General features: G+C 35.2%; 1 protein-coding gene across 1 annotated transcript in view; it reads left to right on the forward strand.

Moving 5' to 3' along the window:
- Positions 1 to 26,252, forward strand: part of CFAP54 (cilia and flagella associated protein 54) — a 109,853-nt gene that overhangs the window by 28,600 nt on the left and 55,001 nt on the right. Inside the window, exons 19-33 of the mRNA XM_068658827.1 lie at positions 212 to 289; positions 370 to 491; positions 5,303 to 5,476; positions 8,585 to 8,677; positions 9,573 to 9,758; positions 10,281 to 10,423; positions 13,006 to 13,153; positions 13,994 to 14,149; positions 15,127 to 15,249; positions 17,335 to 17,472; positions 18,960 to 19,056; positions 21,952 to 22,041; positions 23,438 to 23,564; positions 24,032 to 24,143; positions 25,053 to 25,201. Coding sequence (XP_068514928.1) covers positions 212 to 289; positions 370 to 491; positions 5,303 to 5,476; positions 8,585 to 8,677; positions 9,573 to 9,758; positions 10,281 to 10,423; positions 13,006 to 13,153; positions 13,994 to 14,149; positions 15,127 to 15,249; positions 17,335 to 17,472; positions 18,960 to 19,056; positions 21,952 to 22,041; positions 23,438 to 23,564; positions 24,032 to 24,143; positions 25,053 to 25,201 — 1,936 coding nt within the window. The remainder of the gene's footprint in view (positions 1 to 211; positions 290 to 369; positions 492 to 5,302; positions 5,477 to 8,584; positions 8,678 to 9,572; positions 9,759 to 10,280; positions 10,424 to 13,005; positions 13,154 to 13,993; positions 14,150 to 15,126; positions 15,250 to 17,334; positions 17,473 to 18,959; positions 19,057 to 21,951; positions 22,042 to 23,437; positions 23,565 to 24,031; positions 24,144 to 25,052; positions 25,202 to 26,252) is intronic.

The following is a 26,252-nucleotide window of genomic DNA, read 5'->3' on the forward strand; positions in this document are numbered from 1 at the left end:
TCCTGTGATGTTAGTGTAGCTATTAGAGATGCTAGAGCATGAGGGTGGAACTTTTTTACTGGCTTTATCTGTCCAAAATTTTTTCCTTTAACTAAGGAAAAGAGCACAAGGTGAAGCAGAGCCCTACTACAGAACTCTGTATCTGCTTCTCACTGAAATGTTTCCAATGACACTATCAGAATGAATGACTCAGGATTTCCTTCCTATATAGGTGTTCAAAAGGATGGCAGAAGTCTTAATTCTAGCAATTACCATGTGAAGATTATTGAAGATTCCCATTATTTAACAGGTAAAGCTTATTAATTAAGATTTTATAAATATATGTGATTCTTGCTGTTTTATAAATGTCTTAAAATATCTATTTTACAGAGGCAGATATAATAGGAAAAATAAAAAAGAATAAGCTATCCAGAGCAATCTTTTTGATGCAAAAGGCTGCACAGATATTCCCTGAAGAGTTAACTACTTTTTCCCAAAGGCAGCTACTGGAGGTAATAATAAAATCATATCATAGGAATAATTTAACATTATCATAGTTTTTCATGTTCTATAAAATTAATACTTGGATTACACCTTCTTACAAATAGAATTGAAAAGGAAGAAGCTTAAAGGCCAATGAGTGTTTTTAACTTCCGTTGCCAGTTTTTCCTTGAGAAGTTCCTTTATGGTGGAAAAAAATAAAGGGACTTAAAACTAGGAAAGAGGATATCCCCTAATTTTGTGTACATGTGCATATTACAGGAAACCCGAAAGGAATTAACTTTGTTTCTACACTTAATCACCTAGACTTTGCTGTTTTCTAATACATAATCACCTGTACCTTGCCAAAGTATCTTGCAGGTTTTCTTCTTTCCCATTGCAACCGTCATCATCCTACTTTTCCCCAAATCTCTATATTGTCTTGGATTACTGTGACTGGTGATGATCACAGAGGCTTTATTTGGTTCTTATTAAATAAACAGTTCAGAAGTTGGAGGTTTTGGAATTTATTCAGGTTAAAAGTATATTCTTCATGGGCTCATTTCAAAGTCATAGGAAATCAGTGGGAGTTGTTCCATTAAGTGAGATTAGAAACTTTTGTAACCAACATATGTCCATTCAAATTGACTTATCATCAATGGAGCACAAAATTTGTTTATAGTCTATACAAGAGATATCTGAAATTCACGCTATATAATATATGACATATGTATTTTAAACAAGAAATTACTAGCAAGTGTTTTTGTCTTAAGTGCTCCAAGTTTGGAGGCATGATAATTAAGACTTTATTATAATTATTATTATTTCAGAAGAATGCAAAAACTGAACCAGAAAGGACATGCTAAAAATATACTATATTTGTAAAATATACAGCACATATGAATATGAGATAATGATATCATAGGAATGTTGTAGCTGTAGTCACCAATGAAGACTTACAAGCAATTCCCAAGAAATGTGTGGTTATCCCAAACAAATATTGGTGAAGGCCTTATGTTGACCTTCATTATATTTTTGTTCTATGTACTTTTAACAGGGAAGGAAGTAGGTAAAAGAATATATTTGCAGCCAGTTGGCAGAAAATGTCAGAATTAACTTTACTTGGACAAACTTAGCATGGCGATTTTATCTATTTGTACTATGATAAAACATTTAATTATATGCTCAATTAATTTGAGGTAGACAGTATTCACTTCATGAACAGAAAATTTATATATTTTCATTCTTCTGTGTAGGGGATTTTGCCTTTTTTATAATAAATCATCCAAGAGCTCTACATAGAGTTCATAGAATCATAAAATATTTTGGGTTGGAAGGGACCTTAAAGATCCTCTTCTAATTGTAAACCCCCTGCCATGGGCAGGGACACCTTCCACTAGACCAGGTTGCCCAAAGCCCCATCCAGTCTGGCCTTGAGCACCTGCAGGGATGGGGCATCCACAGCTTCTCTGGGCAACCTGTGCCAGGGCCTCACCACCCTCTGAGAAAAGAATTTTTTCCTAATGTCTAATCTAAATCTACCTTCTCTTAGATCAAAACCATTACTCCTTGTCCTATCATTACACTCCCTGACAAAGAGTCCCTCTGCTTTCTTTTAGCCCCACTTTAGGTACTGGAAGGCTGCTATAAGGTCTCCCTGGAGCCTTGTCTTATCTACACTGAACACTCCCAGCTCTCTCAGCCCGTCTTCAGAGGAGAGGTGCTCCAGCTCTTTGATCATCCTTGTGGCCCTCCTCTGGACTTGTTCTAACATCTCCATGTCCTTCTTGTGCTGGGAGCCCCAGAGCTGAACACAGCTCTCCAGGCAGGTTCTCACAGGAGCAGAGTGGCGTGGGACAATCACACAGCCTGCAGGTCATGCTTCTTTTGTTGCAGCCCAGGATACAGTTGGCTTTCTGGGCTGCAAGCACACATTGCCGGCTCATATTGAGCTTCTCACCAAGCTAGCCCCCCATGTCCTTCTCCTCAGAGCTGCTCTCAATCCATTCTCCACTCAGCCTGTATTTGTGCTTGGGATTCCCCCTGCCCAGACACAGGACCTTGCACTTGGCCTTCTTGAACCTCACAGTGTTTTCAAAGGCCCACCTCTCAAGCCTGTCCAGGTCCCTCTGTCCCTCTGGATGGTTTCTGTTCCATTGAGTGTCGACTGCACCACACAGCTTGGTGTCATTGGCAAATTTGCTGAGGGTGCACTTGATCCCACTGTCCAACTTGCCAACAAAGTTGTTAAACAGTGCTGGTCCCAGTACTGACCCCTGAGGAACACCGCTTGTTACTGATCTCTACTTGGACATTGAGCCATTGACCACAACTCTTTGAGTGTGACCATCCAACCAATTCCTTACCCATCAAGTGGTCCATCCTTTAAAGCCATGTCTCTCCATTAGAGACAAGGATATCAGGGGGTACAGTATCAAATGCTTTGCACAAGTCCAGGTAGAAAACGCCAGTTGCTCTTTCCCTATCCATCAGTGCTGTATCCCCATCACAGAAGGCCACCATATTTGTCAGGAATGATCTGGTCTTAGTGAATCCATGTTGGCTGCCACCAATCACCTCCTTATTTTCCATAAGCTTTAGCATAGTTTCCAGGAGCATCTGCTCCATGATCTTACTGGGCACAGAGGTAAAACTGACTGTACTATACTTTCCCAGGTCTTAATTTTTTACCCTTTTAAGGGGAATCTATTGATTTTTTTCAACTTTACTCAGCACGATGTAGTATAAAACTTCTTATTACACTGCAAAAGAGGAAAGTAATTTTTTTTTTTTTTTTTTGGGGGGGGGGATGGGGCTAAGCATGGAAATAACTTTTCTCATGTAGTTAACCATTGGCAGGCATGGAAGCTTCTGAGTCATATATTTATAGTCATGCTGCACATTACACTGCTTAACTATTTAAGCTATTATGTACCCTTCACTTTGTTTAATTTCTCTGTTATTACATTCATCCTTTCTGCCCTATATGTCTAGTTAGACATCCAAGTCTTTACAGAATTGGGTACACTGGTAGTTCTTGTTAGCCAGCTGTAAAACTCAATTAAAATGATTAAGCTACTACCACAGGGCAAGTCCGTGGCAGAGGCATGGATAAAATGTTGTTTATCATAGTGACATTTGGCTTCCTTAACCATAAGATTATTCTTTCTCCTCTTGCAACTCTGCCACATTTATTATCTTCCAAGTTCTACAATTAATGATGTATAGGTCATCCAGTACCACTTGCAGTCACAACACTATCTTTATCCACCCTGGGAGCAGATCCATCCTTGCACTAATAAGAAGCATGTCCTCAGGGAAGAATGACTCTATGATTCTTTTAATTAAAAATTTTATCATAGTACATCTTGCCATAAAGTATCATTTTTAAGGAAGCAATGAAGTTCCTCATTACTGATTGCAAAAGTTGAATGGTTGTGTGAGGGAAAGAGTCATTTTATATCTTATTCTTCATCTTACATTCTCCCTTTGACATTTTGCACGAGGGTGAATTCAGCCCAAATCTGATAGAAAAGGGAATCTTGAGGGGGGGTGGTGGTGGTGGTGGTGGTGAGGGGCTGTGCATATGCTCATGTGATCTGATTAAGGATCTGATGGCTATGTGATTTGATTATGACTGTATTAAGATTAGCTCCTCTTTTTGCTATAAATCTTTTGTTAGTTTTTGGTCATTTTTGGACAAAGCTAAGTTTATCTGTGGTAGTGTGGCTGTTTTTACAGGTTTATAAATGCTTGAGGACAGAAACAAGGAACTGTCAAGGTGCAAGATTATCGGACTATCCCTGAATAACCAATAACATGGGATTTTCTTTTTCAGTTTATCTTTCAGTCAGTTTAGCCTAAACCTTTTGTCCAGTGTATGGTACTAAAAAGGTATAAATAAAACCCTAATTGTAGGAAGATGTATCTCTCACAGTAGAATGGAATTTGTCCAAGGTATCCTCGATCTCCTCATTTCTGGTAGCTGACCTTTATGACTTTGGTTTTCAGTGGACAGGTACTACAAGGAAACTCATAACTGTACTAAATTCTTAATATTAAATTTCCAATTTAAGTTTCTTTTACTCTGATGATGCAAGCAAGGTGAAGAAACCTATCAATTTGCCACTCAGTCCAGTTAGAGAAGATTGTACCTTGATTTCCAAGAAAATGGCCATGTAATCACTATGTGCAGGAGGCCCACAAATTTTCAGAAGAAACTAATATTAACAGATAAGGATGGGAATTAGGGCCATCAACCATCTTTCAGCTATCTCTGTCTAAACAAGGGAACAAGCATAATCCGACTTTTTTCATGTCTGCATTCTCCTCCCTTTTTTATTTCTGGACTTTATTTATTTTCCATCTTTCTGGAGTATAGAAAAACAGTCTTAATACTTCTGTAGCTTCTTCAGCAATTCCACGTTAGGTCTTCAGCTCTCTCCTCAAAAAGAGTCAGTATCTCTTTTGTATCTTCTTGTAGGAAGATCTCACTGCTCACCTCACTGCTTACCATTGCTAATCAACATTAGTCGTAACCACTCTTATTTTTTCCCTGTAGGTTCTCTCAAAATCGAAGATACTTTAGCCCTGCCTCTTTGATATGCAACCCTGCATTCCCTTAATTGTACAATATAAAACTAATCTGCATATATAAGGCTTACAAATAGTACCCTTCATACTAGTTTAGATTGTATGAGGATATGAAACTCTATAAAAATGTCTCTACATAGCAGTAATTTTTTTTCTTATAAGATCATTTTGAAAATGATTTATTAGGACTTATATCTGTCTGATTGCTATGTTTTAATATTTTTCCCTTTTGTTTTAACTTAAATCATAGGAGGCACTAACTTTAATTGAGCAAGTTGAAGCTGAACAAAGTGCATTGTATCACAGTCTCAAAGAATTTATGAACGTCAAGAAAAAAAGCAGAACTCCTCCTCCACCTATATTACTTTGTAGATCACATTGCTCCATGACATTTAAACCAGCTCCATTCTCTTCAGATGTTCAGGTAATATTTGTCATAATTACTGTGGAAGAAATATATTAAACAAAACACAAGAGAGAAAAGGTTGTTTCAGCCATACTATACCATCACAGTTTTCTCTGTTGGTCTTGAGAAAATTATGTTAGCCTGACTTAATTAAGTATGCATTTTTTTAATCCTGTGAGTCAGTTGTGACTCACTATTTTGATCTTCACATTTGCATGAAACTTTCTTCATCTTGTGTATCATCTTCTTTGGTGCTTCTGCTTTATAACTTTCATTTATTCTACTTGTCAAAAGCTCATTCTCTTCCTTAGGGTGTTGACAGATGCCTAATCACTCTGAAGAGATGCAAGGCTGTTGGATCTTGTGATGCAAGAAAGTACCACACTCAAAGCTCTGTTAATGAAGTGCTAAAGTGCCATAGTTCAGGTAGAAAATCTACCTTTTGTTGAATATTTAGAATCACAGAATAACTTAGTTCAGAAGGGATCTTAGGAGTGGTGTCTAGGCCAACTTTCTTCTTAAAGCAGGGTCAGCTGTGAAATTACATCAAGTTGCTAAGGGCTTTATCCAGTCAGTTCTGAAAACCTCCAAGGATGGAGACTGCACAAATTCTCTAGACAGTCTCCTCCAACAGGTCAACCTGTTTGTGGGGAAAACTTTTTTCCTTGTATACAGCTGAAATCTCTTGTTTCAATTTAGGTTGTTGTTTTTCATCCTCTAACCATACACTACTGTGAAAAGCCTGTCTACATCTTCTTCATAGAATCATAGAATCACTAAGGGTGGACAAGACCTTCAAGATCATCTGGTCCAACCATCACCCTCCATAACCTTCTTGCCAGCACTCAAAGGCTCCTGACAATTGCCCTGAAGCCGTCTCTTTTCTGGGCTGAATAAGCCCAGCTCTCCCAGCCTCTTCTTTCTGGCCCTCTTCTGTAATCAGCCACTCTAGTTAGTTTTTCAACATCTTTCTTGTTAGAATGATGGGGAGCAGTAGGAAAACTGGCCATGGTATCTAGATGTAGTCTAAAAAGTCATGAGTAGAGACTGATCCTTCAGTCTCCTAACTGTACTTCTGTTTGTACAGGTTGACATGCTTTTAGGCTGCTTTGCTGCCATGGCACACCACTAGCTCATGCTCATCTTGGTGTCTAGCACGACCCCCAGATCCTTTTCAGGAAAGCTGCTCTCCAGCTCATCAGTCTCCCGCCTGTATTTTTCCAAGAGATCCTTCCTTCCTAGGTGCAGGACTTTGTATTCGTCCTTATAAAATTTCATGAGGTTCATATTGGCCCATTCCTCTGGGCTGTTTAGGTCTCTATGAATGGCAACTCTGCCCTCAAAGATATCAACTGTTTCCCTCAGCTTGACATCATCTGCCAACCTGGTGAGTGTGTGATCAGTCTTCTCAGGTCATTGCTAAAGATATTCAACAGGCCAGGTTCCATGGCAAGGTCCCCTGCAGTGCTTTGCTTGCCAGTACCCTTCAAGTAGTGTATGAACCATTAACAACTGCTCTCTGAGTCTGATCTTCCAACCATTGTGTTACCCATCTATCTCTTCATGCACCATACTGTATCATCCTAACTTGCTTATAAGAATACGAGGAGACAGCGTTGAAAGCCTTGATAAGGACCAGGTAAATGGCATCTACTCTTCTCCTTGCCTCCACAAATCTAGTCATTTTGTCACAGAAGCCAATCATGGTGGTCTGCCATGATTTACCCTTGCTAAATCCATGCTGACTGTTCCAAATTATGTTACTCTCCTTCATATGCCCAGAAAGGGCTCAAACAGGCTGACAAGGTGTGTGGAAAATTCACTAGTTGCAGTTTTTCCTGAAAGAGAAATCATCGTAGTGATTTTACAAACTACTTCAAAATAATAACATGTTTACAACATGTATAAAAACAGTAGAAACACAAATCATGAGAATAGTGCTTAGGATGTTTCTGTGAACAGCTGTTTTATTTATAACTTACATTTTTAGTGCAGTTTGATTAGTGAATTTAAAACAAAATTCATTTTGGAAAAGGTTTTCATATGTATTCCTAGTGTACATAAAATTAAAAAAAAAAGTCCTAAAAATCCAGGGTTTCATAATTTTTAGTAATTGTTAATATTTGATTTTGTTTGATATAGGACAGTGAATATAACATATTGGGCCACTAGATGGTGCAATGTGATTATTATTACAATTTGAGCTATTTTAGGAGATTTGTTTTTTTGATGTATAGCTGTTGAGCAAACACAAAAGGTTATTTTTTAAATGAAGATATTAATTGGAAATGGATTCTCAGCATTTAATTAGATATATATAGTTTTTTTTTTTTATTGGAAGTCAAAGTAACTGTAAAATTTCCTGATCTCAGTGTTACTCATTTGCTGAAAATAATCTCTGTTTCGATGTCGACTTCTGAAAAAAAGAGTCAGGATTCATTACAAGACAAATCACATGTAATACAAGAAAAATGAACATTTCAGTCTTTCAGAATTTTTGATAAATGACCTCATCTGCCCCACCTGAGGTCTACTGAAAATAAATTGATTTAGTACAACTTTCTAGAAGTGCAATACAAGAGAACTTAATCAGATGCATAACTTATTGAAATCCTTCTGCCCAGTTCAGCAGAGATGAATCAAAATGAGTTTTCAAGTTTGATCTCACTGAGCATGACTGAGCATGGATTGAGGTATGCATGCTCACATTCTTCCTTGATTAAAGATAGTGAAAAATGTGGATGATATGCCCAGTGAGATTATTAACAGCTCAATGACATTAGAAAAACATTGATTTCAATAGGAACTAAGAACATCTTGTTAAGAAAATATTACTAGGTTTGTATCTGCATTTCTGTTATCTGCTGTTAAGGATTTTTTCTCAAGTGATTTGCTGAATCGGAATGTTATGTCAACTTTAGAAGAATACATTGCAAATATCAAATAAGGGGTCTTGATGAATTTAGATCTATAGGATGACCTGTAGAGTTTATGCTTTGGGCTGAGTTTGAGCATTAGGATAGACCAAGGTAAGAGGTAGGATAATGGAGAGTCATCTGCTTTCATGAGCATGGCATAGTATAACTGTCTTTATATCAACTCGTTATGTTTTCATTTTCTCTGAAGGTTTCATGGTACAGTATTTTGGGCTGCGTAGCAGGTGGAAGTAACTCAAAAGTAAGGTTAAATAACAATAAACTTCCAAATGCAGGAGAAGAGGTAAGATAGAGCTAAAACCCATTCTGGTCATTCTCTCATCCTTAAAACAACAAAACATAACACTGAACATTCATGTTGAACACTGAACATTTATGTTCAGTGAACATTTATGTTCAGTGTTCAACTACAGTATTTGAAGGGATTTCTGCTGTTTAGAGAGCTCCTTATGAAGTCCAGCCAGTATTTGAATAAGAACACTATATTGATGGTACATTAAGATGATCTAATTCTCATGTTATGCTTCAATCACTTTGTCAGTTTTGTATAGTTTCAGTAAAACTTACCTTTATGTAAGATATCCTCATTATGGAGCAGAAGTTGGAAAACCCTCTTAGGGTTGAGAAATGATGTTAAAATGTGGATGGACAATTACTTGAAGGAAAAAGGAAAAGGGGGGGGGGCCTTCAAAACAGATTGTCTTTATATATGTATTCACAAACTGCTCATCTTTGATTCTAAAGTTGTATTAACGGTGTTAAGAGGACTTGAGACATCCTGTGCCCATATCTAATACATGCATGTGGCATATATGGAGGAGAGCCGCATACTTTTTTCCTTGAAGCACAGCTCAGAGCTAGAATGTCTTCAGCTTGATGCCTGCGAGCATGCAAACTCATAGTGTGAATGTGCAAATGGACAAAAATGTCTTAGAAAAACTCCAGGTCTTCATACTTAACTTTTGTGTTAGATTATGTGCTTTGTATGCTCAATTGCATTTCAGAGCAATTTTTTTCTGTTATTTTGTTGTTTTCTCATTGTCTTTAAGAACCCAAAACATATTTTGATTGTATCCCAGACATGTATTAAATGATTTGTTTACCAATAAAAGTGTAGTGTTTTGTGTTTGGTTTTGATATATTCTGTGGATGTAACCAGAAAATATTTTTATTGATAGATACCAGCTGATGGAAAAAGCGTCTTAGAAATACGAGGCTTAGATCCCAATGAGAAATACATATTTGCAGTTGCAGCATATTCTTCTGATGGAAAACTTATCGGTGATGCCATTGGGGAAACAACTAAACCAATCCTTGCTTATCCACCTCTTTCTACTACTACCGTTCGAGCTTATCTAACTCAGGTAAGATTAGATTCCTTGATAAAAACATAATGTTTTAATTTGGTTGTAATAATCTGTTTTCACTGGTAGCTCTAAAACTTCTGGCAAGAACTCAAGACTTTCTTGCCAGCAGCTTGATTAACACAAACCATAATTTTACCATTCTGCAGCAATACAAAGATAAAATGGACATAGACGAAATAATCTCTCTTCAGAAACTGTAGCACAGAACACATAAACTATTCCATAAAGGACCCTTAGATCCTTGATTAACAGTCAAGAAACTCTTGCCTTCCCTGATGCTACTTATGAAGGCAAATTAGTATTAGTAGATTCAAATTGCTACTGTCTATATTTAATTCAAATACATCAGAATAAAACCTTTCTTTTTCCTGCAGTTGCATTTACTTACCTGAAGACCATGGAAACTTGTTAGTTTAGTTTCAATTAGCAACAAGTATATAAAATGAAATCTATTTTTTTTCTGTAAAAAGTTACATAAATAAGTTTTTTTTTTTTTTTTTTTTTTTTTTTCCCCTTTAGGTAGCCTATCAGACTGGCAACTACACATTAGCCAGAGAAGCATTTTCACCAATGTGGGATTATTTTGTTTCAAATTCTTCTCCACTGCCTGCCAATACAGCTGCTATTTCTGCAAGAAGTAATTTGACTATATCTGAAAACAGGTAAAAACAAAATTACTGGCAAAAACAAAATTAAAATAATAGTTAATTATAGATTTTATTTTGAAGAGTACCAGGCTGTGAATTTTTGTTCAGACTAGTGATGTGAAAAACATCCTACAAAAAAGGTGTGAAATGTGTTGTAAGGATATAGTGTTGAATAATTAGAAGAGGATTTTTCATATTTGTGGAACTGCTAGCATTTACTCTACTAATTCTTTATAATGATTGTTTTATCACTTTAGATAATTGGGAAACATTTATAAATTGCCCATTAATACCATGTGATGCATTTTTATATGCAAAATATGCACTGAATTCTTGACTTTCAGTTCCAATTAAGAGAGCAATAATGTTCATAAATTCTGAAAATCTTGTCTGGAACACCACACAAAATGGGTAAATGATTGTTAGTTTTCTTTTGGAGTGACTATATAAACCTGACAATATTTTTTAAACATACTAAAATACTTTAGAATATATATATATATGTGTATATATATATATATATATAATTTTCATTATGGCAAAGCCAAGCTAGAATTTTGGTGGTTAGATTCACTGTAATTCAACCAAAACATAATTAAATTAATTCCCTGTTAAAAAAAATGTAAATAAATAATAAAAAAGATTTGTATGAAATAATAGATATGGAATACTATAATACAAAAAGAATCCGTTTAAGTGTTGTTCTACTGCTTATGATTTAGGAATAAATTAACATCTTAAATATTCATCCTTTTCACTTGTGTCCATTTCTTTTAAGACTAATTCTATCTTTAGGAAAGTTTTGGCAACCTTGTGAAGGAGATAAGAAATAGTTTTGCAGCCTCTGAGTTTAGGTTTGACAGACTGACTTAGTCTTGAAACTGTAATGATGATAAACAACCTTACTGCATGTGTTTTTAATGGTTCAGTGAAACATTGTGGTAAAAAAGATCTTAGCTTAAAGCAGTAGATATTAGGGAGAGTTTGGTCATAATAATTCCATTTCCACTTCATGGACAGAATAACCAGTAATCAGCTATTCTGAGACATACAATGCAATGCAGCTGGAGTTTTTTTTTTTTTTTTTGTATTATTTTGTCAAACTTGCATCAGAGCCCACAGTTTTCTCATCGTAATGCAACATTTCTCACTGAATGCAAGCAGACAGTATAGTCGTGTGTGTGCTTTGATGGGCTGCATGTTACAGGAGAAGTTAATGTGTGGAAGTGTAGTTATCTGGGGCTCAGCCAGACCACCGGTGTGTATCCCGTCTGTCTTTCAAGTGTCACCAGTGTCCCTGATACCAGGCATGCAAGCTGACTGAGGGTCTTGACTTTATGTGCCGCTTGAGTTTTACAGGCAACCTACAGACTGCTTTGGTTTAGGCAGATAATCACTAGGCATCCTATTTTATGACTATGTGGATGTCTTTAATCTTTCCCTGGCCTGAGAACAATGCAGGAATACAAGTCTGGCCTTTGTGATTTTTTCTTCATTTATCTTCTTTTCTAAGCTTTTTTTTTTTTTTTTTTTTTTTTTAAACACGTACATTTCTATAGGTAAAGTATGTTCATTTGAATGAACTTACTTTCAAATAAATCAAATGAAGACAGCAAACTTTAAATAGCTTTGCAAAGCAGTTCAGGGATTTTGCTTTTCTAAAAGTTAACGCAAAGCATTATTATTATTATTATTATTATTACTACAATTATTACCATTATTAACATATTTCATACAATTAATATGGAAGATTCTCAAAGCTGTACTATGACACCTGAAATAAGACAGTTTCAGTTTTACTATTTGGTAGCTAAGAAATTAACTGGACTAGCATGACTGTACAGACAATTTAGACAGTAGAGGGAGCTGGAAGGAAAGGAAAACTCCTGTTTCCAACTGGAAGCCCTGTTGATATCTTGGTAATGTCAAACATGTGAATTTGTCTGTTTGATATTCCTTCTTGAGTTTCAGTCTGTTTTACAAAACACAATCAAGGAGAAGTAGAAATTTACTTCTTATACTTCAAAATAATAGGATTGGTGCTGTAAGAAAAAAAAAAAAAAGAAGAAGAAAAAGCAGGACAAATGCACCCCTATTCCCAGGGAAAAAAGCACACACATGCACAAAAAGGCAAAAGAAAATAATATATTTTGAAACTTGTAACAAAAGCCATCAATAGATGAAAAGGAGTCTGTCATTAATACTTAGTGTGCTTCCCAACTGCATGCATTATTGTCAATACAGAAAGACAACATGTAAAAGAAGACGGTTAGAATAAACAAGATGTGGCATCCCAAGTTTTTAAAGAAAATTCAAACTAAGTTTCACTGGGTTAGATGAAACAATTACATAAAAGTTGTCTTAGGTTATTAGAAGGTGGACAACAGTTTGAAAAGGAGTCTTATTCCTTTAATTTATTTTTTTAAGCTAGGAATTTAAAGCAGTAAAGGACTACTACAGGTACTGCATTTCCAGCAGTACCTGTAGTAGACCTTTGTGTCTATCATTTTACTATTAAAGACTGCAATTTCAGGCATGAGATGTCTTAAGCATCATTAACATGCTTTTACCGCTCTTTTGCTTTCTGTCTTTTGTAGGTTACATCTTGAGACTGTATCTCACACGTCTCCGATCACCTTGTACCTCTTTCTGAGGAATATATTCACTATCTGTGACATTAACGTCATGGAAGGAGGACTCTTCTGTGATTCTGTCTGTTCCAATGAGATACTTTACAAGGAACAAGTCTGTTTACCTTAAAATAATGTTGATTAGTTTGTATCTTGGTGGAAAGATGATCTCTAAGTAGTTACTTCTTATTAATATCCTAATTCAAAGCCCACTGCTTCCAGCTGGGGAAGGTTTTTCTTTAACTTCAGTGGTGTTAGACTGTGTTTAAAGTAAGAGATTTAATCATGATTGTTTTTGTTCCACTAAAAGGCAGCTGGCAGCTTTGTTTGTTAACATTTCTGCTATATAATATGTAAGTTTTCATTAATATTGAACTCCTAACAAGGTTTCGCGGTTTTAATATGCTAAGTTTCTTTCAGCTTATTTTAGGCTTTCTTATAGAACAATGGCATGTTAAGTTTCTTTTTTCTTTGCCTTCTCTATTATTCCATTACTATTCCACTCCTTTGCTGAAGTACTTGTGTCTTACAAATGTGAGTATTCAATGACACAGTGACTTTAGTGGATCTGCTCACAAACGCAACAACTGTGGCAGACTGCTGGAAGGGAAAAAACAGAATTGTTATCCCTCCCTTACCCACTCTGAGAGTATTGCATGTGAAATTTCCACTCCACACAGGTTAAAAGTTGCTGTCAGGCATTACAAACTATGTGGATAAATTCAGAGGGCAAAATTAAGACAAATGGTTTCCTTTAGAATCATGAATACAGTTGCATTTATTTATATACTTCTAATGGGTGTCACTGCAAATTAATTTTTAAACTTTTCTCTTATGTGTTGTTCACACTGCTTCATAAACAGTAGTAATGTCTGTCTTCTTTCACTCTCTGAAATTATTAACAATGGTATTTATATTTGAATCAGGATTTTTTTTTCCCTTTTTTCTTTTATAGGCCAGTAGATTAGCAGAATGTGAAAGGATGACTGTGGCAATTGAACTTGGTAATTGGTTGAATGATGCAAGTTATACACTGCAGTCTGTTGTACAATGTTATGGTCTCCTTGCTCCAATTATTTATCACAAGATTTCTGCAGTGCCAGTAGTTCAGGTGAGAACATTTTAAGTGACAGTTTTCACTCAGTTCCCGTGATTATAGTGATACTAATTAAACTTGTAATGGAATATACGTGTATTTGGGAGAGCCAAACATGTAGGCTTCAAACTCTAAGGAGTTACTGAAAGAAAAGCCTGTATTAGTTGTATGTGTTTCCAGTGAATATGTTCAGTGTAAGCTGCACAGATTCTGGTCTCGGATATGCTAAAGTAAATGCAGAATATTGGTTGTTTCTGCAGGATGATTCAGATGATTCATTAGTATTTTAAAATTATAATGGAATCTGTGATGTAACTTCTATTTGTATGCCATTTGCAAATAACAATTCTGAGGAAAGAAAAGCAGCATTTGCCCATTTTTTTTTTTTTTTTTCTTTTTTCCCTATGTTTTGATAATGTCTATGCAGTCTATAGTTTTCAGGCAACCGTACCTTTCTAGAAGCAAACAAGCACCTTTTCTTTCAGAACAGAGTACCTGAATGCTTTCCTGTCATTTCTGAAGCAGCAGATTTTTTTTATTTTTTTTTAATAGATTCAGCAAATATACAGGAGAAACATGCAACTTTTGTACAGTCTTTTTGAGCATACTGAACACATTTTTCTTTCCTTTAAAATTCTGACCAGCTCAATATAGTTCTAAGCAGTATTTTACTGGGAGTATGTCATCTCACTGAATTAAGCATTCTTTGATTTCATTTTAATTAAATCAGCGAAGATATCATGTACCTCTAATTTAATATCTAAGGTTTTTTTTTGTGAACTTGTCATTTATTCCGAAGGGCTGTTGATGAAATCTTGATGCCATTACATTCAATGGAGATGTTACTACTGTTTTTGTAGAGCTAACATTTCATCATAGCTGTTGGATTTTAAAGTATTTTTAAAGTTTACCATCAAATAAAATACATGGAACAGAGGTATAAACTTGTATGGTGCAGGTTCCAAACTTTGTTTTAATCCTTGTATTTACAGATCCTCATTAAGTGCTTGGCTGTCCTTCAAGAAATTCCAAGTGCTATTTTGCAAAGGAGACAGGCTGGATGTTATGAGAGTATTCAGCATATGATAGCTTGTACTTCATTTTTTACAGCAAAGGTATGTTGTATATTATTGTGCTTACAGCTTTCTTTAAGATACTGCTTTTGACAGGAAAAAAAGAGAAAAAGATTTAATAAGCTGGCCTTCAGAGTGATATCTTGTTTTGGTATTAATCAATGTGTGTGCCCTCCCGGCTGTGAGGGCAGTGTCAGGGCACAGCGAGGGCTGTGGAGCCAGGATGTGAGGGCAATGCCCATGGCTGGCAGGGCAATGCCTTGCCAGCGAGGGATGGTCCCAGTGTTCCCAGCTGAAGAACAGGGCAGGCCAGGGGTGGCAGTCAGGTTCAACTAGGAGTCCAGATCATTGGGCAAATTTGTGGTGATGAGGCAGGTCAAGCTGTGAAGTCAATCTGCAGGTCAGGATCAAGTCTGGTGAGGGTAGCCAGGGTAAGACACAGCCCAGCAGGTGTGTCTATCATGATGGGAGCACTCCTAGGACAAACTGAGGAGTCAGTTAATGTGTCAGGTGTCCAGACCAGTGGATCCATGGCCAAGCACAGTCACAGCTTTGAGTGTGCTGGAGATCAGCACTCCTACAACATAGCTCAGGCAGGGACTCTAGGCTCAGGTCTGAGCTGAAAAAGAGCTCCTGGGCCCATGGAGAGAGGGCCTGGTTCAGCGTGGTTGAGGGTTGTCAGGGCCAATAATGTCTGTTAGAGCATCTAACTTTGTAGAGACTTTGTCCCTCAGGCTAGAGCCTCTGGCTCCTACAGTTCAACTCCTGGTAGTTGCCAACCTCAGAGCTGTCTGTTCAATTCCAGAATATTGGAGGTGATGTTTGTGGCACTAGCAAATTAAACCTTTTGCTGTGCTTGAATCATTACTCTTGCATCATCAATAAAGAAGCTGTTACTCATTAAATATTTCTTACAGTTCACTCACCTGTGAACTTAGTACTAAAAGGTTGTTCACCTCAGGACGTGTCAGCATTCAGCTTACTGAATGAGGGAGGACACCATTGCAAAAGTAAGCCTGGATTTACTAAGAGAAAGAAATAATAATTCCAAGGAAAAGGTGTGTTTGATGTCACATGAGGATTTTCAGGGGTTAGCCATGAGACATTCACAACAGATGGCTGAAACCTGAGGAATTGCTTGAAGAAACACATTTTTAAAAAGAGATTTCTCAATAATCTTGTATCTCGGTTTCCAAAATAACTCCAATGTGGTAACATTCTTTATCGACATCTATTTCCAAATAGATCAGTTAACTGATCAGTTGATTTAACTGGTTCATAATATCAGTTGAGTTAACTGATGAACTCATTATTTTCTGGTCAAGTGTGGACATGGCATGTCCAATCTCAGTGATTCTCTTTTGCATTTTTAATCCTGGATGCATCAAAAATATCAAATGGATGAACCTCAAGTGACTCCTCAAGTAATGTCATTATGAGCAAGGCAGTGCTGGTTCCAGGATCAAAAAAGTCTGACCCACAAGGCATCCAATATTGTCCATGTTATAAAGTTCTCTGTTGAGTTATTTGGGCTATTTACTGTACTATCAAAGTAACCTGAATACTTATTTTCTATTCCAAAGGCAAACATCTCAACATGAAACTACATTGCATATACACTTCAGTCTTCAGAGCTCTATCTAAAGAAGATAAAACCAGTTAAAATACATATGAGACACTTTTCAATCATAATTTTAATATTTTTCAAAATTTCACTATTCTATTTTCTTAGAGAAACTTCACTAATACGGTTGAGATTTTCAAATGTGCACTTGATACCAGAGAGGTAAATGAGGATCATCTACTTACCCCTTATATTGGTTGATGGCAGTACTGCCTGAGAACAAGAAGAATGTCAAGTGCTGCCATAGATATTTCTGGTTAAGTATTTCTATTCTCTGAGGAACAGAGTCTATGGCTAAGCAGAAGCATAACACACAGACAGTATATCTGCAATTCCAACTATTTTAAAGGTCTATAGTCCTATTGTTTTATTAAGGAAAACTTAAGTATTGAGTAATTAACTTCTATTTATAATATTAATGCATTTTGACAACTGTAAGTAGATAATAATTAAACATTACATGTTATGCAAAACAAAAAGTATAATAGATGATTCTTTAATAGGTTCTACGTTCATGGAAAGAATACGAACTAGCAGTAATTATTATTAACTATGGGAAAAATTTGTTGGATTCCTCGCAAACAGCCTCACTCCGTCGTTCAGGAGCTACAGAAACTGAAGAAACACACACTAACAAAGAAGTAATTGTTCTTACATTCACTTTATAATTTCTCTAAATATGCTATTTTATTATTTTAAAGACCATATTTATTCATTTCTATTTTAGAAGTGATTGCATGGAATAAGAGTTTCCTAATAGAGTAGGAATTTCCAAGAATACAGCTGAGAAGCTTCTGTTTGATTACAGCCATTTTTGTTGGCACCTGTTGCAGACTGCAGTGGGTACAGGGCCTCCTCTAGCTGAACTGGAGAGGGGTTAACAGTAGTACAGTTCTGAGCCACTAGGATCCTCCAGATATCATTACTAGCATCCCTAATTGATCTGCACATACAGTTTGCAGGAATGTCTTACTGGACAGAAATAAAGAAATAAATTAAACAAACAAACAAACAAAAAAAACCCACAAACAACGCAGTTAAATAATTGTATAAGAAAGGAAATACAGAAGTATCCTAGTGTAGAAACTTAGCCTCTCATTTTGCATAGCAGCTACTTGAAACAGAGTCATAGTAGGAGAGTAACTTGGGAACTTTGTAGACTGAAAAAAAAAATCTCAGTTGAGGAAGAACTTTCAACGTCAAAGACCTAACTTCTTAAATTACAAAGAGATGCAGTAGGTTGTGGAGGATTTCTGACAACTTAGTGTTGATTCTGCATACTTTTCTGTCTGTTTTTCTTTAAATAATTTTGGAAGAGATTTTACTAGAGAGGAGATTTGAAAAAGATATAAGAAAATAGGAATAATGAGACAGGAAGAAAACAAGCATTGTGAGCATGAAACAGATAAATTGAGAGGAGCATCAAGTCAATCAACTGGCTTACAGGGAAGGATTTCTGGAAAAAAAACAACAAACAAACACCTGTAGGACACTGGTAGAATCCAGAACAAATCATTTTCTTCATTGCTTCTTGCTGAGTTTGTGATGGCTTCTCTCAAGCTCATACCAAAAAAAAAAAAAAAAAAAAAAAAAAAAAAAAAAGAGAGAAAGTAATTTAAGTTCATAGGAACAATATAATACCTTGAGGCAAATAGCGCTGACTGAAAATTACATTTTCATTTGAAAGAAAGAACTTGTCTTCCAGAGGAAGATTTTCATATCTTTAGAAAGTAACTACTCTACAAAAGAGTAGTTACTATATATATATATATATATATATATATATATTTTTTTTTTTTTTCTGGAAAGCAACATATTTGGTCAAAAATTTTGTTCAAATATGCTGTTCTAGTAGCCTGTGAGACTTCCCTACATTTTTTTTTTGTGGCAATGCAAACTCACTGGCTCCCTTGGGTGCCAGTCAAAAATGTATCATGGTCAAGGTTTTGAAGCTATATTAGCATTTCTATGGACATCAATTTTAGCTCATTTACAAAGAGGACAATATTGGTTAAATTACCAAACATGGAATAAGAATATTTAGGATCTAATCCAAACTTCACTGTTGATGTGCTCTTTTTAGTTAGGTAAAAGCTAAGTTTTTATAACTAAGTACCTGATATTTCAGAATATTTCTGCAAAGACATCCCATTTAGCTGCAATGGAAAAAGCAACAGAAAATCTAAATGCTCTTGAATCAAATCTCCTGAGACTGACAAAACCAGGTGAGTGTACTATTAAACACTTCTTACGATGTTCCATGCAGTTTACTATGGTTCATCTGTAAATATTGTTTGCCTAAGAACTTTTATTTGATATGTTTTTGATTATAAATCAAACAGAATCATAATTTCTATGAGCTTCTTTATACCTTGTAGTGGTGTTTGTAATGACTTTTATTAATCTTTTTTATCATTTCCACAAAAACATTCATTCCTTCTTAGAAGGGAGTGGTCATTTTCATGTGGTGCTGTTAAATATATTCTGATCCATGTAAATTTAATTCCAAGTTTTTTAGGCTTGCTTTATCTTCGTAAATCAGAAAATGCAAGGGTAAAGACCATTGCCTATTTATTGTGTGTTTTACCACCCTACCATTGCTAGTACTAATGACTATTGTAGGAATTTGTAGTGTATGAAAGAATTCCTGCATATGGTTAAAAGAAATTGTTCTCTTTGTGAAGGAGTTGCATGTGGAGAAGCATTTTACTACCTTGTAACTCAGCAATGACTATATCAACTTTAAAATATCTTAGGTATCTTAAGCACAAGATATCTTAAGCACAAGAATTTACATGCTAGTTGTTCTACCAAAGTTAGATTAAGTAGTAAGTAGGACTTAAGAAGAAAATTTCATAAAAATTTAGAACACAGAGCCACCACAGATTTTTTTTCCATTGTATTTACCCGGAATTTTCTACTCCTTGGAACCTGTATAGAATCATCGAACAATTTAGGTTGGAAGGCATCTCTGGAAGTAATTTATTCCAGAGATCAGGTTGCACTGGTACTTTTCTAGTCAAGTTTTAAATCTCTGATGAAAGAGATTTCAAAATATTTACAGGCAACCTGTTCCAATATTTGACCACCTTTATGGTTAAAAGTTTTTTTTTTTTTTTTTTTAATATCTGTTTGGAATTTTGTGTTTTCCAACTTGCAGCTATTACCTCTTGTGCTGTCAGTGTTCACCTCTGACGACAGTCTGAGGTGTACCTTCTGTACTTCTCCTTTACATAGGCGTAAATTCCCCTTAGCCTTCTCTTCTTAAGACTGAATACATCCAGTTCTCTCAGCCTCTCCTTGCATTTTCTTGTGCTCTTTATCATCTTGGTGGCCCTTCACTGGACTATGGAGTTAAAAAATCAAACACACCAGGTGTGGTCTCACACAGAGGTGTGCCCTCTGAATAGAGGGCAATAGCCACTGCCTTTGACCTGCTGGTTCTCTGTGCAGTTCATCGTTGCTGAAACAGCACACTGCTGATTCATGTTCTAGTTGTGTTCTACTGCCTATGTATACACATATATATATATTTTAGAAGAGAAAGTATTTCTGTGACAAACAGGATAAAAAGCATGATGCAAAACTTCTGTTATCTGTGCACTGATCCTTCAGTTTCTGATGCTGACATTGATGCCTGCATTTCTGCAGGACAAGTTACAGGATGAATGAGTTCTGTAAGTTAATTGGAAATTATATTATTTAATAAAAGGATGTTCCATTCTTTCTTAATAGAAAGTTAAAGCTGATCAGTTAAAGAAGAACATGTTTTCATTAACTGACAAATACTTGACTGCTGAAGTCTGCTCTGTTGCTCCAATAGGATAATTGTATACTAGTCAATACAGGAGTCTTCTGCTGTTGCCATGAATAACAAATAACAAAGCTTACATCCATCCATACAAATATGTATAAACGATTTAGGACAATTTGCACACTTGTAGGGCATGCTGTTGAAACAAAAGTATTGGCAAAAGCCTTTTTCATAGGAAATACTTAAAAGTAATCAATACTTACTATTCCATTGATGATTCTCTAAGAGAAAAATGAAAAAGAGTTAAGCTGTGTCTTCCATAGAAAACTGAGGAAAAGTTCACACACTGCAATATTATATTTTGAAATTTCAAATGTTTTCCAATTTTAAATGTTTTGGGAAGCACTATTCTTTGTTAAAATCCTCACTTGAAGTAATCTCTTTGTCAAACTTGTCAAATAAGAGAGAACTCTAACAGGAGATGCGACTTGACCTAATAATAATAATAAATAATCTGCTTGTCCTGCTGTCTGTCCTATTTAATAGGATGCTATTTGCATACAATAGACTGTTGCAAGTGGAGGTTGCAGCTGTTAATCCACAATCACAACTGGTTGTTATAGAGTCCACTTTTAACCTCACATTTTTCAGGGACCAGCTGCATTCATCTTTTTCAACCATGGAACTCACCTCAGCATAAAGTTTGTAGGTTATATACCTTTATCAAGGCAAAATATCAAGTAGCACATGTAACATTGTTCTGGTGCTCATCAGCTGGTAACACAGTTGTCTTTAACTCTTGGAAGCTTGAATCCAAGTTATTGTTCACCTATATATTTTATATACTATTTACACACATAAAACATTATGTATATTTATATAATATGCAATTAGATTTATTTACATAAATATTTAGGTGACGAAAAAATGTATTCTTTTATCTACTTATGATGTCTGTATAACAAGTATGTGTATAAGCACTAGTCATTAATAGCATTGTGTTCAGTTCATGCTGTATATCTTTAAATATCTTTTTTTGGACATTTCCTTACTGCACAAATCATCTCCTCCACAGATGATTTGTATGGAGATGTTATACCTCTGATGGACTCCAGACATTTTCCTCATTAGTCTTGTATCTGGAAGTTCATCAGTCATATCTATAAGCTCTTCATTACACAGTGGCACAGTTACTCATGTTACAAGAGAGCAAGCTTTTAAATTTCTCTCTGGATGACAGTGAGAGATTTAAAAGCAACTGTACTAAAGAAGGATTTTTCTAGTCTTCGGTTATGGTTCCATGTAGAGTTTCTATTTTACACTGTCACCACTTGTCATAATGGATTTGATTTGTTTATTGATGTAGTTCGTGGATCAGAGCTTACAGGACAGGAAGATCCTTTGTTCCTCTACCCTATAATTTCATGTTGGACATCAAACACTGCTTATCGTGAAGGTAGGATGATTGGCATCTATTTTAGTTGTAAGGGCTGCTTTACTTTAGAAAGTTTCCAATATAAAGCAATCTATTTATTGCTCAGAATAAGCTCTCAGAATTTTTTTCTTCACTTTGTTCTTTTATATAAAAAATCAACTAAAACATAGCTTAAAAAAATCTTTAATATAGTCACATTTAGAAGTGTATGAAATACTTAAAACATGTTTAGAATATATATTTAATATATAAAATATTAATAGTTAAAATAATTTTGATAACATTTATTTTCTCATGAACTTGAAAATGAGGTCATTTTTACAGTTGTGCCAAGTCTTCAAATTTTTCATTTCTGTGGAATGTTCTTTTTAAATTGAGAGACACCATTTCCACATTAAATTTTGTTACTGAAGGAGGAATTCACAGAAGACTGAATACCCTCGTGTTTTTGAAGTAGGATTTAAGTTTCTGGTATGTGGCCTTTGCCAATGCTTTATTTATTTTTTTTTTTTTAGTACAGGTATGGAGTGGAGCCCAGCCTGTAAAATTAATATAGCTTTCAGATAGGATAGGATAAATGCTCATTTATTTATTGATAAAATTTTTTCAAGACAGCTCAACAGTCAAAGCAGTCTGCAAACAATTAAAAAGCTGCCTAAATTTACAACACAGCTCCACTGCTGCAGTGAGAACTGAGATGCTTGTACACTAATGTGGCTGTCACTGAGAACAGCCTAAGTGAATAGGATGCAGTTACTTTGTTTTATTATTAATTATTTATTATTATTATTATTATTATTATTATTATTATTATTATTATTATTATTATTATTATTATTATTATTTTCCCCACATTTTCAGGCAAGTGTACAATTAGTCATGTTGAATATTATTGTATAATAACACAAAAATAGTTCCAAAACTGTCTTCTTAGTCTGTATAATATTTGTCATTCAAGGAGTGTATGTAATTACAGTGAAACTGTGATTCTGGATGCCCAGTCACAAAAATAAGTATTTAGCAACTGCTGTTGTATATCATGACCTATCCAGTTTTAGTATCAGTATGTCTTTTCTTCATCAAAGAACCATAGAATCACACAATGGTTTAGATTGGAAGGGACTTTAAAGATCATCTAATTCCAAAAGTTGGCCACTTTCCTCTAGACCAGGTTGCTCAAAGCCCTGTCCAACCTGGCCTTGTTCCAGAGATCCACAACTTCTCTGGGCAAATTTACCCTCATATTAAAGAATTTCTTCCTTATATCTAATCTAAATCTGCCTTTTTTTTTTTTTTATTGGCATGCAACATAACATGAATGAGTGCTTTGACAGATACACAATTTTAATTACAGCTGAATTCAGAAACCTATTACAGAATAAATAGAAAAAATGTTATTTTTATTCCTTTTTTGCAGTGATGAAATTCAAAAAGAAATTACGTTTTCTTGAGTTCTTTGTTCAAGTTTTGCACAAAATCCTGAATGAAGAGAAGTTTCAAAGTGTCCTGGAATGGTCAGGAAATGTGCAAGCTTACTTGAAAAGGTAGGTTGCTGTTACAATTGTACTCTAAAATTAATAGTTAGGTTCATCGGTGTCACAATTACAGCAGAAACTGTAAATTGTAGTCCCATCTGTAGCCATTCCCAAGGCTCCTAGTCTGCCGAATTTCCTTGAATACAAAAAGTTTATATAGCTTAGAAACTGTTGTATTGAGACTGTGTTGTACATGGAGACTTCTCCCTTGAAGCTGAGAAGTCAGTGTGTCTGTTCAAAGATCCTGTCCACCATCAGCAATTTCCAGACTTTTCCTTTTCACAGACACCACTTTATAATATGGCCATTCACTGTATTATTATGAAGCAGTGGGATAGGAAAGAAAAACTGCCAAATTTACTACTCCTAGTGAAATACAAATTGCATGTGTTCTACCTGTTCCCAAAGAAAACCCTCTAATTCTGAAAGGAGTTTAACATGATCATGATAAGTTATCATTATTACTTCTTTGCCAGGAGGAATGACCACCTTCTCTGTATCAATGGAAATTCAAGACCAGAATCACGTTCTCCCGTTCTGTCTGAAGGCACCAAGAAGTACACCAGAGGAGCTGGAGAGTACCAGAAAGTGAGTTTTACTTCTAAGGAGTCATGTTTGTCTTTACTTGGCAGCAATGCCATAAGCACAAAAATATTTTTTAAAAAACTATCTCATAAAAAAGAAGACATACGTAATTGCTTAAATCCAAGATACAAACTCTATCACTCTGCAAACCTCTGCACTCCTAAAACCAAGAAGAAAAGTTTGCACTGGATTTATGTGAAAGACCAACTGTTGTGAGGTATTTGAGATAAGTTGGAGTAATGAATTCCAAAATGAATGAGAGCTTTCATATGCTCCCTTTAGAAAAACAAATATGTATGCCTTGGGTATCATCACATTAAGAAAAGGAGATCAGTTTAGGCCTTTTTATGCAATATGTTGTACTTAGACTTTTTCATGACTAATTGTTTCCTCTGCAGACATTCTAATTGCACAATAAAGGCTATTTTTTTAGAATTCTTCTAAAATATATTTGTGCTTTTATTCCCACATAAGAATAATCTTAATGGATTTGTATTGTTTTTGAGGAAGAGTTTTCTCCCTCATAACCCTTAAGTAATGCTGTAATACTTCTAGCATCTGAGATGGATGTGGGAAAGACTTTTCTTTCTGGTTTTGCATTGCAGATTTTTACTATTTATAACAATAGTGAAAAAAAGTAATTATTTTTGAGACAGAAACCAATAGTATATGAAACAATAGCTGGCTTCCTGGTGTCAGCCATTTGACATATCCCTTCTAGAAAAACTGCTTTCTGGAAATTTAAATATTTATTTTTCTGACATATTTTGACAAACAGTTCCAGAATTTATTTGCTGTTCTGTTCCATTCCTGCATAATCCAAACTGCTGTATACCTCAAGTAATTGATAATATAGGTATAAATAAATATTTGAAGTGTATTTTAGATTGTCATGAAAGATTGTTTTTAAAGAATGCGGAGACCTCAGCTTTAAAAAAAACAGAGGCATCAGCTGTGAAGAAAAAAAGACAAGAAACGTTGAGCCCTATTAGAAAAAGACAGACTCTTAAACAGTACCTTGTGAAACATCCAGACATAATGAAATCTCCAGAAACACAAAGGTAAATGAATGCAAGTTGTCAAATTGATTTACAGAACCAAAGCATTTTGTCTGAAATCTAGTTTAAAGTTAAGTGTATATTTTAACTTTTTTTTTTTCCTGTGAAACGGATGAATTTGTGCAAAGTTCAATCAGTTTTCTACTTAAGCTTGGTATAAAATTGGCTTCCAGTCTACAGAACAAAATCTATCTCATCGCTATTTCAGAGAATAACTGTAGAAGATCTTAAGGTCTTTGTATTAATAATCAAAGAGTGTGTTTCAGTTGTGTTAGCTTGAGTATGTTAATTTATTACGGAAAAAAAGCTGTGTTAATCCGCATATTATAATGCTTTTCAAACTATATTGGGGAACTTAGTTATTAGAAATCTAATAAAGAATAATTATTTGTTGCTGTATCAATTTTTATCATCCTTCTGCTAGTCTTTCTGGCTTATCTGTTCAGTAACTTTCAGAAAACCATTCCTTGATAGCAAGAAATGAAACCCCTTCTTTTGGCTGATAATTATATGCATTTAGCTAACTTAGCAATAACAGTACATTCTGAACTAAAGGAATTAATAGTATTCATTAACTGGTGCTTTAGTCACTTACACTTCCAGCAGTTAACTAGAAAGCTAGAAAATATATGAATATAAGCAATCACATAATGGATTCTAGAAGTATTTTAAACACAGATCTCTGAAAAAGTTTTCTGTACATGATCTTCTAAATATGTACCTGAACTGTCTTTTTTTGTCCTCCACAGAAAAAGAAAACTTCATTAACATGATTTTCATGTATTTCAATGCAAGGGAAGGGATGTCTAACCTATCCTGCGCTTTTTGCTATTTCAGATGCTCATTTGCATCATACATAATATTATTGCTGTATAAAATAATCAGTATTGTATACAGTATGCAGTTCTGTCCACATTTTAAAAGCTGAAAACAAGCAGAAAAATATTTTTGAATGATAAAGGGATCAGTTTATCAAAATGATCTGGTTCGATTACAGTATTGTTATGTATCTTCAAAATGAGGAAATTCAAGTAATACAGACGCATTTGATCTG

The sequence above is a fragment of the Anas acuta genome, chromosome 1 (genome assembly GCF_963932015.1).
Source record: "Anas acuta chromosome 1, bAnaAcu1.1, whole genome shotgun sequence".
NCBI lineage: Eukaryota > Metazoa > Chordata > Aves > Anseriformes > Anatidae > Anas > Anas acuta.